At 51.1% G+C, this 15,449-nt stretch overlaps 1 protein-coding gene across 1 annotated transcript in view; it reads right to left on the bottom strand.

Annotated features, from left to right (window-relative positions):
- Nucleotides 1-15,441, bottom strand: part of KNL1 (kinetochore scaffold 1) — a 23,659-nt gene extending 8,218 nt beyond the window's left edge. Inside the window, exons 1-19 of the mRNA XM_078878795.1 lie at nt 15,391-15,441; nt 14,562-14,607; nt 14,372-14,414; nt 13,529-13,582; nt 13,310-13,386; nt 12,628-12,668; nt 11,470-11,518; nt 11,343-11,368; nt 10,477-10,529; nt 9,655-9,736; nt 8,502-9,087; nt 5,707-7,004; nt 5,095-5,217; nt 4,384-4,556; nt 3,346-3,472; nt 2,703-2,761; nt 2,018-2,116; nt 1,475-1,596; nt 557-641 (exon numbers count right to left, since the gene is read on the bottom strand). Of these exons, the coding sequence (XP_078734921.1) occupies nt 557-641; nt 1,475-1,596; nt 2,018-2,116; nt 2,703-2,761; nt 3,346-3,472; nt 4,384-4,556; nt 5,095-5,217; nt 5,707-7,004; nt 8,502-9,087; nt 9,655-9,736; nt 10,477-10,529; nt 11,343-11,368; nt 11,470-11,518; nt 12,628-12,668; nt 13,310-13,386; nt 13,529-13,582; nt 14,372-14,414; nt 14,562-14,593 (3,129 nt within the window). The 5' untranslated portion in view covers nt 14,594-14,607; nt 15,391-15,441. The remainder of the gene's footprint in view (nt 1-556; nt 642-1,474; nt 1,597-2,017; nt 2,117-2,702; nt 2,762-3,345; nt 3,473-4,383; nt 4,557-5,094; nt 5,218-5,706; nt 7,005-8,501; nt 9,088-9,654; nt 9,737-10,476; nt 10,530-11,342; nt 11,369-11,469; nt 11,519-12,627; nt 12,669-13,309; nt 13,387-13,528; nt 13,583-14,371; nt 14,415-14,561; nt 14,608-15,390) is intronic.
- Between the last annotated feature and the right edge of the window lie 8 nt (nt 15,442-15,449).

Here is a 15,449-nt window from a genome sequence, read left to right as displayed (position 1 = left end):
GCCTTATATATATGTAGAATAGGCGACGTTTCAGGCAATGGCCCTTCTTTTTCTCTTTAAAGGGCATGGTGTTCGGATGAATGTGTTGAGTTTTCTTGTGACTTGTGCGACACCACCCAACGTAGCATCCAGAAATGATTTGTAAAATCAAAAATACACTGTTACCAGGTCGAAATTATTCCACTTTGGTATCCGATTAGCGCAGATTAAGATGCTGGCAGTGATAGGTAAATATCATTTGGAGGCCTTTTCAAATCGGAGGTGCCGTATGAAATGGAGACAGGCTGCATACAGCCCGTACACCACAAGTCCCCCACCCCTGGGAAGGGTCTCGCAGCAAAAAGGGCCTTGGTTTGATTCCCGACTGGCTTTCTCCGTGGAGTTTGTACTCCACGGAGAAAGCCTCCGGGTCCTCCGGTTTCCTCCCATGGCAACAAAAAAACCCAAAAACATTGTTACAGGTATTGGCCAAACATCCCAATACTGCGAAAAAAACTTGGCAGGACCCTCCCGAACAAGTCTTTGAGACTGGGTAAACGAGTGTCAATGTCCCCACCTCCGTCTGCTTGCAACTCATCATCCTCCTGCAGAGCTGCGGGTCCAGCGACTTCAGCAACCGATCTCCACCCTCGCCGGTGAGCCTGGTTCGCAAAGAGGGAGGCAGCGTCGGTCGGCACGAGACGCCGCTTAAGCAGTGGGCCCAGACTTTATCACTTTCAACGCAATGACAGTGCATAACACACCTTGCACAATGTTAAACTAAAACTAAACTATCTGTTTTATTTTACCAGGTAAGGCCCACTGAGCTGGAGAGATGTCAACTATATTCTTAGGTTTTTTCGGTAAAGTCATGTAGGTGACTTTAACTATGTGACTTTACCGAAAAAACCTAAGAATATGAATCCTTGCAGTCACGAAAGCTTCAAATCTAGTTGTCAACTACCTCGCCTGGTATACAGGAGGTCGTGGGTTTGATCCCGACCTTGACGCCTGCTCTATATTTTAAGTTTGCATGTTCTCCCTGTGGTCGTGTGGATTTTTCCTTTACATTTAGAATCAACATAATGCATTTAGAGTATTTGGCTAGTGCTATGAATCCCACATATGCCGCTTCGTTGACCTATCATTTGTGATAGCCAAGTCGCTTCTGAAAAAAAGCTACATAGCTCAGTGGGCCTTACCTGGTAAAATATAAAAAGTTTAGTTTGAATACGTTTAGGAGCCACTGCTCTCGACACTATAACAGGGGTGAGGAACACCCGGCCCGCGGGCCGTATAAGGTTCGCGAAATCATTTGGTAGTTCCAGCCATCACATCAGGGGCGAGTTAATTAAATGTTTGACCAAATATAACAGGCTAATCTTTAAGTTGATACCTTTGTATGGCCCGCAAATGATGTTATTGGCCCTTGACAGAAAACAGGTTCCCCACCCGTGACAAGAACCGCGTTCCCTTCGATAGCGCCCCGTCTCACTGTGCCGTCTGCTCCTGGAGCCGTCCAAGTTGCTCTTCTTTGGCTCTCATCTTGGGGATGACCACATGCCTCTCCCGCACCGTCCTGCGCAGGCGCTGCCCTCGCTCCTCCTCCTCCTGGGGCTGCCCGAGAGAAACGCAGACGACTCTTGTTATCCGTGGCCAAACGGCGGTCATGCCCGTTGACCTCCAAATGCTCGTGGTAAATATTCCACATTACCATGGCAGAGCCCAGTCTCTATATAAAAACGATTGCTGGCGACTTCCAACAATGTTGTACTCGTTTAATAGGCCCCAGAGGGATGTTTGACTGAGACAACCTCCAACCGATATTATGAACCTGCGACATTTTAACGCGAGTGGATCAAAAGCTCAAATGAGTTGTGAGATTCAGGGGGGTGGGGTGGGTTCCCTGGAGAAATTACGTCATTATTATTACTATTGTAACTCAAGCAAGTCCAAAGTGATCTTCTACCGGAAGCAATCGTACACCACCGCTACAACGGGTAACATCAACGCGTGGTTACAGCGTGCATGTGGTTACCATGACCATGATCTCGCTATGTCTGGATAGGGCCACGGTGGCTTCGAGCAGCATGTTCTTCATGAAGGCCCGGATGGTGACGTTGCCGTCCACCCAGCCCTGCAGCGCGAAGGGGCAGAAGGGGCAGGTGAGAAACGAAGCCACGCGACACCCCAAACTCCACGACACATCCGGGCCCATTTAAGGGGCAACACTTTTAGCCGGGCCGCGATGCCTACGCACCCCTGTAATGAAGCATCGTGGAAGCAACGAGGGTTTTGTGGACCACACAAACATTGCGAAACTCCCTTCCCGTGGACATCGAGGTGCTATGCCGTGGCGTGAGAGGGAGCAAGAATAACATGTATCCATGTTTGAGCAGCAACGATTTTTTTTCGATAAAGAAACGGGCGACAGCAAATATTGCCGGCGACGATGAGTGCCGGCGACAATTTACACGAATACTAAACCGGCGTGTCGCGGCCCATGGCTAGCGCTGCATGGCAGGTGCACGAGTGGCATTCAGAGAAGAGTGAATGCATTCGTTTTGTTACCAGGGGTGAAGGGCCGTGTGGTCCACGGGCCAAACAAGTTTGAGAAACACCGGAGCAGAGAATGTAATGAACCAACGGGGGTGAGGGACGGGGGAGGGAATGGGCAACCTTCACCGCGGCTACGGTAATGGCACACGCGACGCGAGGCTCACCTCGTGGCTTGAGGTGAGGCTGATGTTTTGGCAGGCCTGGGCAATGGCTGGCATGAACCCTGCGCAGAAGAATTGCTGTTTAGCTCTCCAATGTGTTCAAGGCCTGCACTGCGTCTAGTCTCGGCATGACGTACGACGTTTCGCTCCACGTGCTGGCAGCTTCTTCAGCACGTGGACGTCATGCCGAAGAGTGCACAGCATTACCCAAAAACACATCGGAGCACTACACGGAAGGAAAGCCCATGCAGTGGGAACGGTTGTTGTTGCTCCTGGTGTCATTCCAGCCAAGAGGCCAAAAACAATGTTCACGACTCATAAAATCTATTCGGTTCGTATCCGCCCCTTTCTTATAGCGCAAGGCTCTCTCGGGAGGTGCTACATTTCACAGACACGGTCTGCGGTAGTTTTTTTCTGCAGGTGGCAAAGTTTAACTTCAGCAGTATTGACCCAACACAAGCAAAACTGCTTGAATGCATGCTGGTGAACTGCCAGATGTAATGGGCAAATAGATGGGTCCTAGTTCCACGCAGTTATATCACACACAATACACAAAGTAAAAGAATAATAATGTGGCGGTGCCAACACCACCGCTACAACCGCTACAACCGCTACAACCGCCACAACCGCCACAACCACGGCTCACCATCAGTAACGATCCTCGAGTTGCCTCCGCTCGGCGAGGCCTGGAGTTCACCGTGTCCGGCAGAGAGGGACAGCTGGAGTGCCGGGAGGAACGTCGGACCCTCCTGCTCCTTCTCCTCGGGCTCGTCCTGCCACAGGCCCACAATTGCATCAGACTGACAGAGCCCCCCCCCTGCCCACCTCCACCACCACAGCCGGCAATAGGCCCCTGGCAAAAACGCTTTTGACTCCTACCTTGCAACACTACACCATTACAGCAGGCATGTGAGGATGTATTAAGTCGTTAAAATCTATTTTTATACTGAATGCCTAAGAAATTATAATGGTGCCACAGTTTTGAGTGTAATAAATTATCATTACTCCGAAGGATCCATTGGGTGCCTTAGTCTGGTTCTGAGCAGACAGAGTAGGAGTCTCGGGGGATACAGGGCAGCAGCTGTCATGGAGAAAGGGTAGAGATCACCACGGTAACCAGGTAATGGTTACCGAGAAGAAAGGGCAACATTTGCAATGGAGACCAGGCAGAAGGGTTACCTCAGACACAGGGCAACAATTAGCATAGAGACAGGGCAGGAGTTACCATGGATACAGGGCAGGGGTTACAGTGAAGACGGAGATACAGTTGATGTTTGAGGTGGCCATGTTCTACTTCTATTTTTTTCCCAGGTAATGTCCACCGAGCGATGTAGCTCTTTTTCAGAAGCAACCTGGCCACAAATGAGAACTCAACCAAGTGGCTTATCATCGTGGAAATGTATAGCAACCAATAACTCTAAACGCATGTTTCTAAAAATGGGGACACGGTTACCGTGGAGATGGGGACACGGTTACCGTGGAGACGGGGGCACGGTTACCGTGGAGACGGGGGCACGGTTACCGTGGAGACGGGGGCACGGTTACCGTGGAGACGGGGGCACGGTTACCGTGGAGACAGGGGCGCGGTTACCGTGGAGACGGGGGCGCGGTTACCGTGGAGACGGGGACGCGGTTACCGTGGAGACGGGGACGCGGTTACTGTGGAGGCGGGGGAAACGGTTACCGTGCAGGCGAGTGTATCCCCGTCCCCGTCGCTGCGTCGCCGCTTGCCGCCGCCGCCGCCGTGCTCCTCCGTGGCGCGCTTCCCCAGCGCCTCCGCTTGGCACGCCGTACCCCCACCTCCCGTGTGCTCCTCCAGCTGCCCCGTCCACAGCTCCTGCTGCCCAACAGTTGAAGCTGCGCGGCAGCGGAACGTAGCGGTCGGGGGGGGGGGGGGGGGCGGGGCATGCGAGTTAAATCAATTGAACGGGGATTCTTAGCAACGACGAGTTGTGCGCGTGACGATTTGCCAAACAAAACAATAATTAAAAAACCCACCCGCAAATGAAATTTGCCAACTTTAAAAAATTACACCGTAAATTACTCGGCTGGGATTACACATTGCAACATCGCACCCGACTGCGAATGTACTCCAGAAGGTGCCCATAAAACACCAGCGGCGCCTTCCCATCGTGATCATAGCCTTGCCCTGTAACAGGGGTCGCCAACCAAAATAACAAGAGCAGACATTTTTTTTCGAATTCTGTATAAAAAAAAAAAGCTACTCCAAGAGCCACAACGCACGTTGTGAATACAAGACGGTGTACCCTTAACACGTAACATCACGAAGCACTCCTGAAAGAGACGCACGCGGCTCTGGAGCCACGGGTTGCCGACCCCTTGCGCTATAAGAACGGCATGAATACCAAACACCCTCTCCTCTCACCGCACTCACCCGGCAAAGTCTCGTCTTGCATATTGTACGAGGTGTGGAAATCACCGTGGGTGACTGCCTGCTGGGATCCGGCCTTCTCTATCTCGGACACCACCTTCAGCGCCTCCTCACACAGGTGCCCACCTGCCAACGCCAACACCCGCGCCCATTGTGGATTGACAAGACATAAACCTGGCAAGTGCCCATTGAGACAACAAGGCTAGACATATGCAAGGGTCATGTAATGGGTGGTGTAAGGGCACGTAGGACTCCCTTTCACGCATACACATTTATACACACACAAAGACAGATCCGTCCGTGTAGTCTTACAAACTGTTGGGGACATTGCTGTTAGAGAGCACCTATTATCATCGGTAAAGGGGGTATTTGTACGTGCCCCTGAGTTTGTTCTGTCTCTTCGAGAGTGAATGAATGCTGCGAGCATTACACAATTGAAATTATAAGTATTATCGGTGCAAACAAGACAAAAAAAGAATCAAATCTTGAATCGAGTCACAGCCCTGAACCGTAACAAATATTCGAATAGCTGGGTGGCGCGGGGGGCGAATCGCGACACGTCCAGTAGCAGTTCCCCTTGCAACTTTCCCAGACTCGGCGCGCCCTCAAACCCACCCTGCAGCGCCATCTCCATCTCCAGGTCTGCGAGCTGGACCTGCTTGGTAAGCAGCGGCATCAGCTGGCCGAGCCGGTCCGAGGTGGTTAGCCTCCTGTTGCACGCCGTGGCGTCGTCGTCGTCGCCGCCGCCCGCCCCCCTCGCCCGCGCCACTTGCAGCATCGAAAGCCGGCGTCGCACGGCGCGCGTGCACTCGGGCGTCAGCGCCACGGCGGACGAGTAGCGCCTGCCGAGCAGGATGTCCGTGTGGGGCCGAGTGTCCCCGTCGGCGGAGGCGAACGGCAGCAGCATGGTGGCGCGCCGGTGGGTACCGTGCTCGCCCGCACCCGGCTGCTTGCGCTGCTGCTCGTGGAGGGTCATGAGCGACAGCCTCTTGTCCAGCTGCTTTCTCAGCAGGAAAGTCGTGGGGTTGTCCGTTGGTCTTGCCGCCACCGCCACCTCCGTCACGGCGGCATCGCGTTTCATCTCCAGACGAGCGCCACTTGGCTCCACCGATAATGGCGCCGGCTCCTTTACTGGCGAACCCAGCAGTTCCTTAGGGACCTTGTCCGTTGTGCTTTCGAATACGCCTGCACCAGCCAACTTTACTTTGTTTTCTTCTGCGCCCAAATGGCCAGACTTGCCGAGTGAGCTCACCTCCTCGATGGCTTTCGGCTGCGCCCTCGCCGGCAGGTCGGCCGCCTCCAGCAACTTCCCCGGCTCCACCGACTCGGCGTCTCGCGCGACCGTGCCGAGCCGCGGAATCGCCACGTTGTTCGCCGCGGAGGCCCGGACGATCGGCTCGGTGTCGGCCGCCGTAGTGCATCCCTCACCGTCCGCCCTTGCCCGCTGATGCCCATCCCCTCTGGCCTCTCCACTGTCTCTCCCTGCCCCGGCCTGCCCACCAAACTCTGCGGTCGCCACCGGTTGTTCCATCGCGATGGGGCGATCGGACCGTGTGCTGCCCGCATGCACACCATGGCCACCATCAGCTGCGACCGCACCACTTCCACGAGGCCGGATTTCGACCTCCTCCGGTGGCGAAGCTCGCCGGTCTCCGGCGCTCACGTGCTTAGGTTCTACTCGAGCCGGCTGCGGGTTGCCGAGCAGTTGTGTCGTCTCGCATTCGATGATCGCGCTGCTGCTGTCGCTGATGCTCTTCGGCGCCACGACATTGCTCTTGGCGCCACCGGTCGTCTTGGTGTTCAAAGCTCTCGGTGGCTCATTAGTCGCGACACCCCGCAGCCCCTCTCCAGTGATCGCCACTGTTTGGCACCTCGCGACCTCCAACTTGTCCTCGTCGTGAAATATTACAGTTCTGTTTCCACGCGGCGCAACGCTGGATGGCCGAGCTCGCAGCTCCTGTGTGGCAGCATTGTAATTTTCTGCGAGAGGTCTAGTAGTTACATCGTTACGAATTACCGCGGTGTGGCTTCTTGTCATCTCCATGTCAGCTTCTCCGTACTTCTCTCCGAGAGATCTTGTTGGGTCGTTACGAATCACTGCTGTGTGGCTTCTTGTCATCTCCATGTCAGTTTCTTCGTACTTCTCTCCTAGAGTTCTTGTTGGCTCATTACGAATCACTACGGTGTGACTTTTGGTCATCTCCATGTCAGCTTCTTCGTACTTCTCCCCGAGAGATCTTGTTGGGTCGCTACGAATCATCGCTGTGTGGCTTCTTGTCATCTCCATGTTAGTTTCTTCGTACTTCCCTCCTAGAGTTCTTGTTGGCTCGTTACGAATCACTACGGTGTGACTTTTGGTCATCTCCATGTCAGCTTCTCCGTACTTCTCTCCTAGAGATCTTGTTGGGTCGCTACGAATCACCGCTGTGTGGCTTCTTGTCATCTCCATGTCAGTTTCTTCGTACTTCTCCCTGAGAGATCTTGTTGGGTCGTTACGAATCACCGCTGTGTGGCTTCTTGTCATCTCCATTTCAGCTTCTTCGTACTTCTCCCCGAGAGTTCTTGTTGGGTCGTGACGGATCATCGCTGTGTGGCTTCTTGTCATCTCCATGTCAGCTTCTTCATACTTCTCTCCTAGAAATCTTGTTGGGTCGCTACGAATCACCGCTGTGTGGCTTCTTGTCATCTCCATGTCAGCTTCTTCATACTTCTCCCTGAGAGATCTTGTTGGGTCGTGACGGATCACTGCTGTGTGGCTTCTTGTCATCTCCATGTCAGCTTCTTCATACTTCTCTCCGAGAGATCTTGTTGGGTCGTGACGGATCATCGCTGTGTGGCTTCTTGTCATCTCCATGTCAGCTTCTTCGTACTTCTCCCCGAGAGTTCTTGTTGGGTCGTGACGGATCATCGCAGTGTGGCTTCTTGTCATCTCCATGTCAGCTTCTTCATACTTCTCTCCAAGAGATCTTGTTGGCTCGTGACGGATCACTGCTGTGTGGCTTCTTGTCATCTCCATGTCAGCTTCTTCATACTTCTCTCCTAGAGATCTTGTTGGGTCGTGACGGATCACTGCTGTGTGGCTTCTTGTCATCTCCATGTCAGCTTCTTCATACTTCTCTCCTAGAGATCTTGTTGGGTCGCTACGGATCACTGCTGTGTGGCTTCTTGTCATCTCCATGTCAGCTTCTTCGTACTTCTCTCCTAGAGATATTGTTGGGTCGTGACGGATCATCGCTGTGTGGCTTCTTGTCATCTCCATGTCAGCCTCATCGTAATTCTCCCTGAGAGATATTGTCAGGTCGCTACGAATCACTACGGTGTGACTTTTGGTCATCTCCATGTCAACCTCATTGCCTTCAAACCCGATCGTGACATCGTGACGCGGCGGCTGCTCTTCTCTCGGCGCTGACCTTCGCGGCGGGATCGCGTGCTCGGCCTCCCTGAGCCCAAACGGCGTGCGACTCCCGGCCAAGTCCACCGCTTTGGGAACGTACGTAGACTTATGCCCGTAGGGCACGGAAGCCCTCACCCCACCAGGCTGCGTCTCTACCTCCTCTTGCGTCCGGATCACGACCGTGTGACTGCGAGTCATCTCCATCTCCTCCTCTGCTTCTCCCCCCCTTTTCCCGTTCGCCGGCGCCAGGAAGGGAACAGAGGGCGGGCAGTAGGAGTCGTCGCGCCGTGTCTGCGGCTGGACCGCCGTGCGTTTGTTGCGCAAGGGCTCAACAAAGTCGCCCTCAATGAGGGCGGTGACGCCGACCGTCATGTCCATCGCGTCGTCCTCGAAGATGGCAGTGCGGTCGAGCATGGAGTGGGGGACCCCTGCGGGAAAAGCGGGCACGTCGCCCTGCGTCGGCTTCGGCGGCGCCGGTCGGTTCGCCTGGGCGACGGTGCTCGGCCCGACGTCAGCCAGCCCCTCGCCTGCGCAGAACGGATCCGAGAAGAAGCGGTGTCCGCCAGGCTCCGGCTTGCCCCTGTTGAGCCTCTTCAACGTTTCTTGGGGGACACAAAGTGGCGACGGGGAAGCTAACGTTAGTTTAACGATTCATAAACCCGGGGTTCCGTAATGCTCTGCATGGTTACTCGGAAGCATTTCATTTCCGGCAATAAGGGGAGCGCTCGGGCAAGGTGTGCGAGCTGCAGTAAGACAATGAGGGTCAGACAGCTGGGCAAGGTGAAGGCAAGCCTTCGGTCAATTTTGCCACTTTTCAACAGGGTAAGTCCCTTATAGTAACATAACTTTATACTAAGGTTTTGTTCAAGTTGGATAATGTTCACGAGCGTTACCGTAGCCCCCCGCCCCTGCCGCCCATTCCAAACGGACGGAGAGTCGGCCAGGCATATGGAGACAGCTCGTACATTAATGGCTGTAAGAGTAAAAAATAACGGCCATGATGCATCAAAATAGTTCATCAAGCTGAATTTTACAGTATTTGCATATAAAAGGAGAATTAAATGGTTTCCCCACTCACCAGGCACGATGGGTTAGGGTTAGGATTTATGAACGTGGATAATCACACGTGGCAACGTTGCTCGTTTTAAACACAGGGCTGCTTCCTGCACCTTTGAAGTCGATCTTTTCAAACTTGGCTGCCCCAGGTGGGGCCTTTGCTGCTGCCGGAATAATCGGAAGATCCTCTCCATCCTGGGGAAACAATAAAAAAAACAACCTCCAGCTTTGTGTCCTCAACCTCCCACATCGAATCAACTCGGCTGATCGTGTCCTCATTTGTGGGGTGAAGTTTCGCTGCCACCCATAAATAATTTGCGGACAATCGTCACCGAGCAGGACATACCTTCTCTCTACATCACTATGTAAACCCACAAAGTAGTGAACCACTGAAAACTCTATGCAAGCCCGCGAGTCTCGATGTGAGTCACGATGCGATACCACATGGCAGTGAACCACTGTGAACTTTGAAAACTCAACGGAGGCATCGAAGCAATTCACTGCATGTCAACTCTGGATACTTGGTGTATATTTGGAGTTTACGTGTCTCTCTCCCCGTGGTCATGTGAATTTTTCTTCAGCTTCTCCTAGTTTTCCCTACACATTTAGAAGCATGCATTTGGAGTATTTGGCTGCGATAAATTTCCACATGATAAGCCACTTCATTAGGCTATCATATGTGGCCAGGTCGCTTCTGAAAAAGAGTTATATAGCTCAGTGGCCCTTTTCTGGTCAATTAAAAAATAAAGTTAGTTATAAATTCATCTGGACATGGACTTGTAAGCTGCTATTCATCCTTTTGCACGCAGGAGAACAGATGGGATCGAGAAAGGTGTGAATTGTTATATCCCTAAAAATAATTTCCCCCCCTGCCGTAGCTATAACAGCAAGGTTGGGTCCTGCTTGGCTCGGAGCAGAGAGGAGAAACTGCTGACCTCGGTGAGTTGGGCTGGGTTCTGGATGGGCCCGTGCAGCAGAGTGTCCAATCCTAAGCCACACACAAGTACACACGGTCACACGCTTGTAACTGCAGAGACATTTCGTTCGCAGATTATGAGCCTCCTGAACATAGAGCGACCAACAGAGTTTGACTGGATGGCTATGAGGTCTCACATTGGCCGTGTCAGAGACGTTGAGTCAGTGCCGCTGAGTTCTTGATTTCAAATTTGGGTTTCAAACACTCATGATTAAATTGGGTTTCCGAGTGTCGTTGACAGCTTCGGCATGGTCAATGACGGCATAAAACAACTTAGCATCTTGTTAAATATCGGTTTTCACTTCATTTAGCTTATTTCAGCTCTGAGGATTAAACTGTACTATTTTCATTCTACCAGGAAAGGCCCACTGAGCTATAGAGCTTTTTCAGAAGCGACCTAGCCGCAAATGATAGCGCAACGAAGCGGCTTATCTTGTGGAAATGTATAGCAGGCAAATACTTTAAATAAACGTTTATAAATGTGGAGGGAAAAACCGGAGGACCCGAAGAAAAATCCCCGCGACCACGGGAAGAAACACACAAACTCCAAATATACAGGCATCAGGGTCGAGATCGAACCCACAACCTCCTGTATACCAGGCAAGGTGGCTAACATCTCCCCACCGTGGCACCCATAAAACATTTATACATAAGTTTGTCATGTGACAAACATTCGTCTACCGCAGGGCGTATGGAAAAGTGCATCGCCTCTAATGTGTGGATAAGACGGGTCTCTTGTAGGTATCTCAGAAGCAGTTGTGACATCTGCTTGTGTGGACCGTGCATTAACATCGTGGGGGGGGGGGGGGCAGGTCGTAGTCTTACCTGCTATCTTCTGCCCCACAGGAAGGCTGCACACACGCGCACAGAGAAAGAACGGAGGTTCATTAGCTCAGCCCACAGCTAGCGTAGCTTCCATTCAAGCAGTATTCGTTTACGATAGCCACCTCACCTTGCGTCCTCACAGAGACCAGCTTCAACCTTCCCTGGAGGTTCACCATCTGTTTAAAGACAAAACGGCAATTAATTTTCCACAAAAGCCTTTCACGGCCTCAGGACGCTTACACTCCAGGACAGTCCCGCAACAGGATGGTTGGGCTAACTTCTTCATAAAAGAGCGTTTGGCTTCTTGTGGGAGGAAACCAATGTAACCGGAGAATACACACCACACATACTGGAGGATAACTCTCGACGACCCACACAGATGGCTCCACCACAAGCCAACTTGCTGTATTGTCATCTCCGTGTAAACTAGGGGGTCGGCAACCTGCGGTTTCGGAGCTGCATGTGGCTTTTTACGGACTGCCTCGTGACGTAATCTGTGTGTATTCACATTGCATTGCGGCTCTTGAAATATTGAGTTTTGTACCAAATTATAAAAAAATGCCCACGTTATGTTGGTTGCCGACCCCTGGTGCAGATTGTAATGTGGAACGATGTTGCAAAATAGAAGCAAAATAAGTTGCAGTGTCTAACATAGGACATTTCTGAACACTTGCAGAACACAACAAAAGCAACAAGAAAGTTCGACAAAGTGACTTCGGCATTACACTCATGATACATGTGTCGAATTGTGCGCTTTAAGAATCGATTGTGTAGAATTGATCCTAATCAGTCAACAAGTGATCATCCTCGCAGGCTAGATCTATCGTTAGCCGCTTCTCAGTCATGGATGGTTAGTACCCACGCAGGGGCAAACACACCAGCAAGTAAATGTATTACTTTAATAAGGGAAAAAATATATACAGGCGACGCATTCCAGGTCATAACCCCCATTCTACAAAGATAAACAATGAGTATGGCTATATAGCCAAACTCATGTTTTTGATTATCTGTGTGCTTCTTTCATGTGGATCATTCCTCTGTTTAATTCCTCTGGATTATCTCAAATTGACCTACATTAGATTGTCCATTCTGCGTATGGAAAAGTACATTTTTAAATTTCTCGGTACACACCCAGACAAGGAAAAAAATGTAATCCCTCTTGATTATTAAAAGGAATCGTGACGCCAAATTATGACAATCCATCAAATCGCATGGGTGGCGAATCGTTCCACACTTGGCAACAAGCATGGCTTTGTTAGCGAAATGATTGTTTGCGTAAACTTACCAACGCTGACGCCGAGAAAGGTCGTCTCTGTGTTGAATTCTCTGCAAGAGTGATTCATAACAGAGTTAGCTATGCAACTTCACACAAACAAACATAGCAGTTCATTTACAGATTGTCATACATTCTAGCTTTTCTCCTAATTAGCTCGCTCTTGGCTATCGACGGGTGGTTTATCTGGGATGCAGACAACCACGCTTACAAAAACTGAAAAACACTCCTGGCGATTTAATTATTAGTTGCTTCTCACTTACCAAGGGTCAGTCACTCAATTGCCCATGTGACCACGAAAACAAATTCAAGTAAAGCAATAACTCTACGGCACAATTAAATAAAATGCACATTCTACGGCTTCACCCCCATTGTATGTGGGTACACAATTACAATATTACATGTCGTTAGCCTAAGTTACAAGTTTTGTGTTATCCGAGTTTTATCCAGACTCCCTGTGTTATCCGAGTTTTATCCAGACTCCCATTTTCACCTCACCCTGGATAATCAAGAGTTGATGAATTCTAGCAGTGAGTATTGCACCATATTGCATCAGATGTCAACTTTTCAACCACTAGGTGTGGTGTCATTAATGGACAGAAGGCATGGTGTCCATCAATGACATTGGCCATGTGACCCCTTGACCTTGATTTTTAAAGCAGGCTGCGTAACCAAGCGGGAAGCACTCCCTTACTTCACGTGGTCTGTTGTGGCGAAGCTGACCCTCCGTGAAAGCTTCAAAGACTTCCTGCGCACCATCGTGTCTGCCTGCTGGGGGGGAAGGGAAAACGTCGCACGAAAGTTACGTGGTGTGAAATCATCAGCGGGGGGGCATCACGAGCATAACAGATCCACCTCGCATCGCACCGGTGCGGACTTGAAGGGACGGCAGATCCGCCGCCTGCTACGTTACCATTTTATTGTCATCTCGCTCTTCCAAAACCGGTTTCTCCGGGACTTTCAGGATCTGTGGGAAAGGAGACGGGGCGTCCATTAGGGACACGGCACAGCACACCGAGGGTGCCATTGTGGGGTTGGAACACATCCAGCGAGCACCAGACAATATTTCCAATCAGTCGGTCCTAACGTCGGGGTCAACCTACTCAGGCACCAGTGAAATCTCAGCAGCGTTGAAACCCAACTTCGAAAGTGGCCTCGCAATAAGGCAAGATGACAATCATGTGAAATCTTTTACGATGTAAGGTCAACGATAACTGTATCGTTCAGTTTGCAAAATATCGTTGCTATACAACACCACATTTTTTTGTAAAATAACACAAGCGTTAAAGTTGTAAATAAACAGCTATATTACCCATTAAACGTGCTTATTTTCATCAATTACAACTTAAAGCATAGCCTATTGTTGTAGTTAATTTAATTTACCTGCTTGTGTTTCTGACAGCATATCTTCTAAGTATTACAGATTGTGACGTTGCAAGGATTAAAAGACTGATGGCACTCTTATGGAGAGTGCACTGCAAGTTTAACTTTTTGGACTCCTCACATTGATATTTGAGGTACAGCAAAGCAACACGTGACATATAACCGCAGTTATTCGATTACGGTGATAAATACTCGAATTGTGAACGTCGACACCGTAACAAATTGTTATCGTGAAAAAACACAACTATCCTGGCACAATCCCCATCAGCAGGCGAATTTCTCACTGGCCTCGTTCAACCCTGGCAGGGCAGGGGGGGGGCATCTCAGCCTGCCACTTGGTCAAAAAGCACACCACAGCAGCAGAGGCGCTTACCGAAGAAAGCCTCTTCCTGTGGTTCGCCTGCGAGGCTTGCGCGCTGCAAAACACACAACACACACACACGACCGAGTTGGACAAGGGGTGGTCACACAAAGACAGCCGTGGCGGGAAAGGGCTGACAAGAGATGTGGGTACTGCGTGTGAATAGGGAATGGGGGAGAGGCAGTTCGAGGGTACACGAAACCTGTTCTCGCTCTCGTCGTCGTCGGCAAACATCTCCGCCGATTTTCCTGTCAACAGAGGAAACGGACTGTGATCGCCATCGTTTACGATCATTGGCATCGCAATCGCGATCACCATCATTGCTCACGTCAGAACACTCCTCCACCCCCCCATATGCGAGTCTGAATAAAAGTTAAGGGGCGGAATATTCATCATTGGTAAGATCTTGCAATCCATAGCTCAGCAAGCATCCACTACTCCTGACCGTGTACAGCTACCTCCACCCCGATTGTATACTTGACAGCTTGAGTCCCTGTATCCCCTGAGTCCCTGTATCCCCATGAGTCCCAATTTCCCCATCTCCCTGAGTCCCAGTATCCCCATCTCCATGAGTCCCAGTATCCCCATCTCCATGAGTCCCAATGTCCCCATCATCTCCATGCGTCCCAATGTCCTCATCTCTTCCAAGCCTCAATCTCCTTGAGTTCCCGTGGCATGGCCTCCGGAACGACAAGACGAGACCCGTACCGCTGGGAAGGCCTAGCATGACCAAGACTTGACCCGACCCTGACAGAGACTCTGCAGCGCGACTCAAACTAAACCCCAACACGGAACTGGATTTACAAACTAATCTGACCCCAAAAAGATCCAAACCCTACAAGAAAAACCCACCCAAACCCCGACCTAAACACTTGAACACAGACCACAACCCAGACCCCGATGAGACAGCAACCAAGACCCCAAGAATCCCAAATTTGATCCCACCCAGATCTAAGCCAGACCACGACCTTGACAAAGACTCAGTCCCCTTCGAGTCCCCTCAACGGACCCCTCCGAGTCCCCTTACCGACCCAGCTGAGTCCCCTCACAGAACCGCCCAACGGCTTCTCGTTTGAATTGTGCCGCGCAC

The sequence above is a fragment of the Lampetra fluviatilis genome, chromosome 52 (assembly GCF_964198595.1).
Source record: "Lampetra fluviatilis chromosome 52, kcLamFluv1.1, whole genome shotgun sequence".
In the NCBI taxonomy this organism is placed as follows: Eukaryota; Metazoa; Chordata; class Hyperoartia; order Petromyzontiformes; family Petromyzontidae; genus Lampetra; species Lampetra fluviatilis.
The sequence above is the reverse complement of the archived record's forward strand: the minus strand, read 5'-3'. Positions and strand labels throughout refer to the sequence as shown.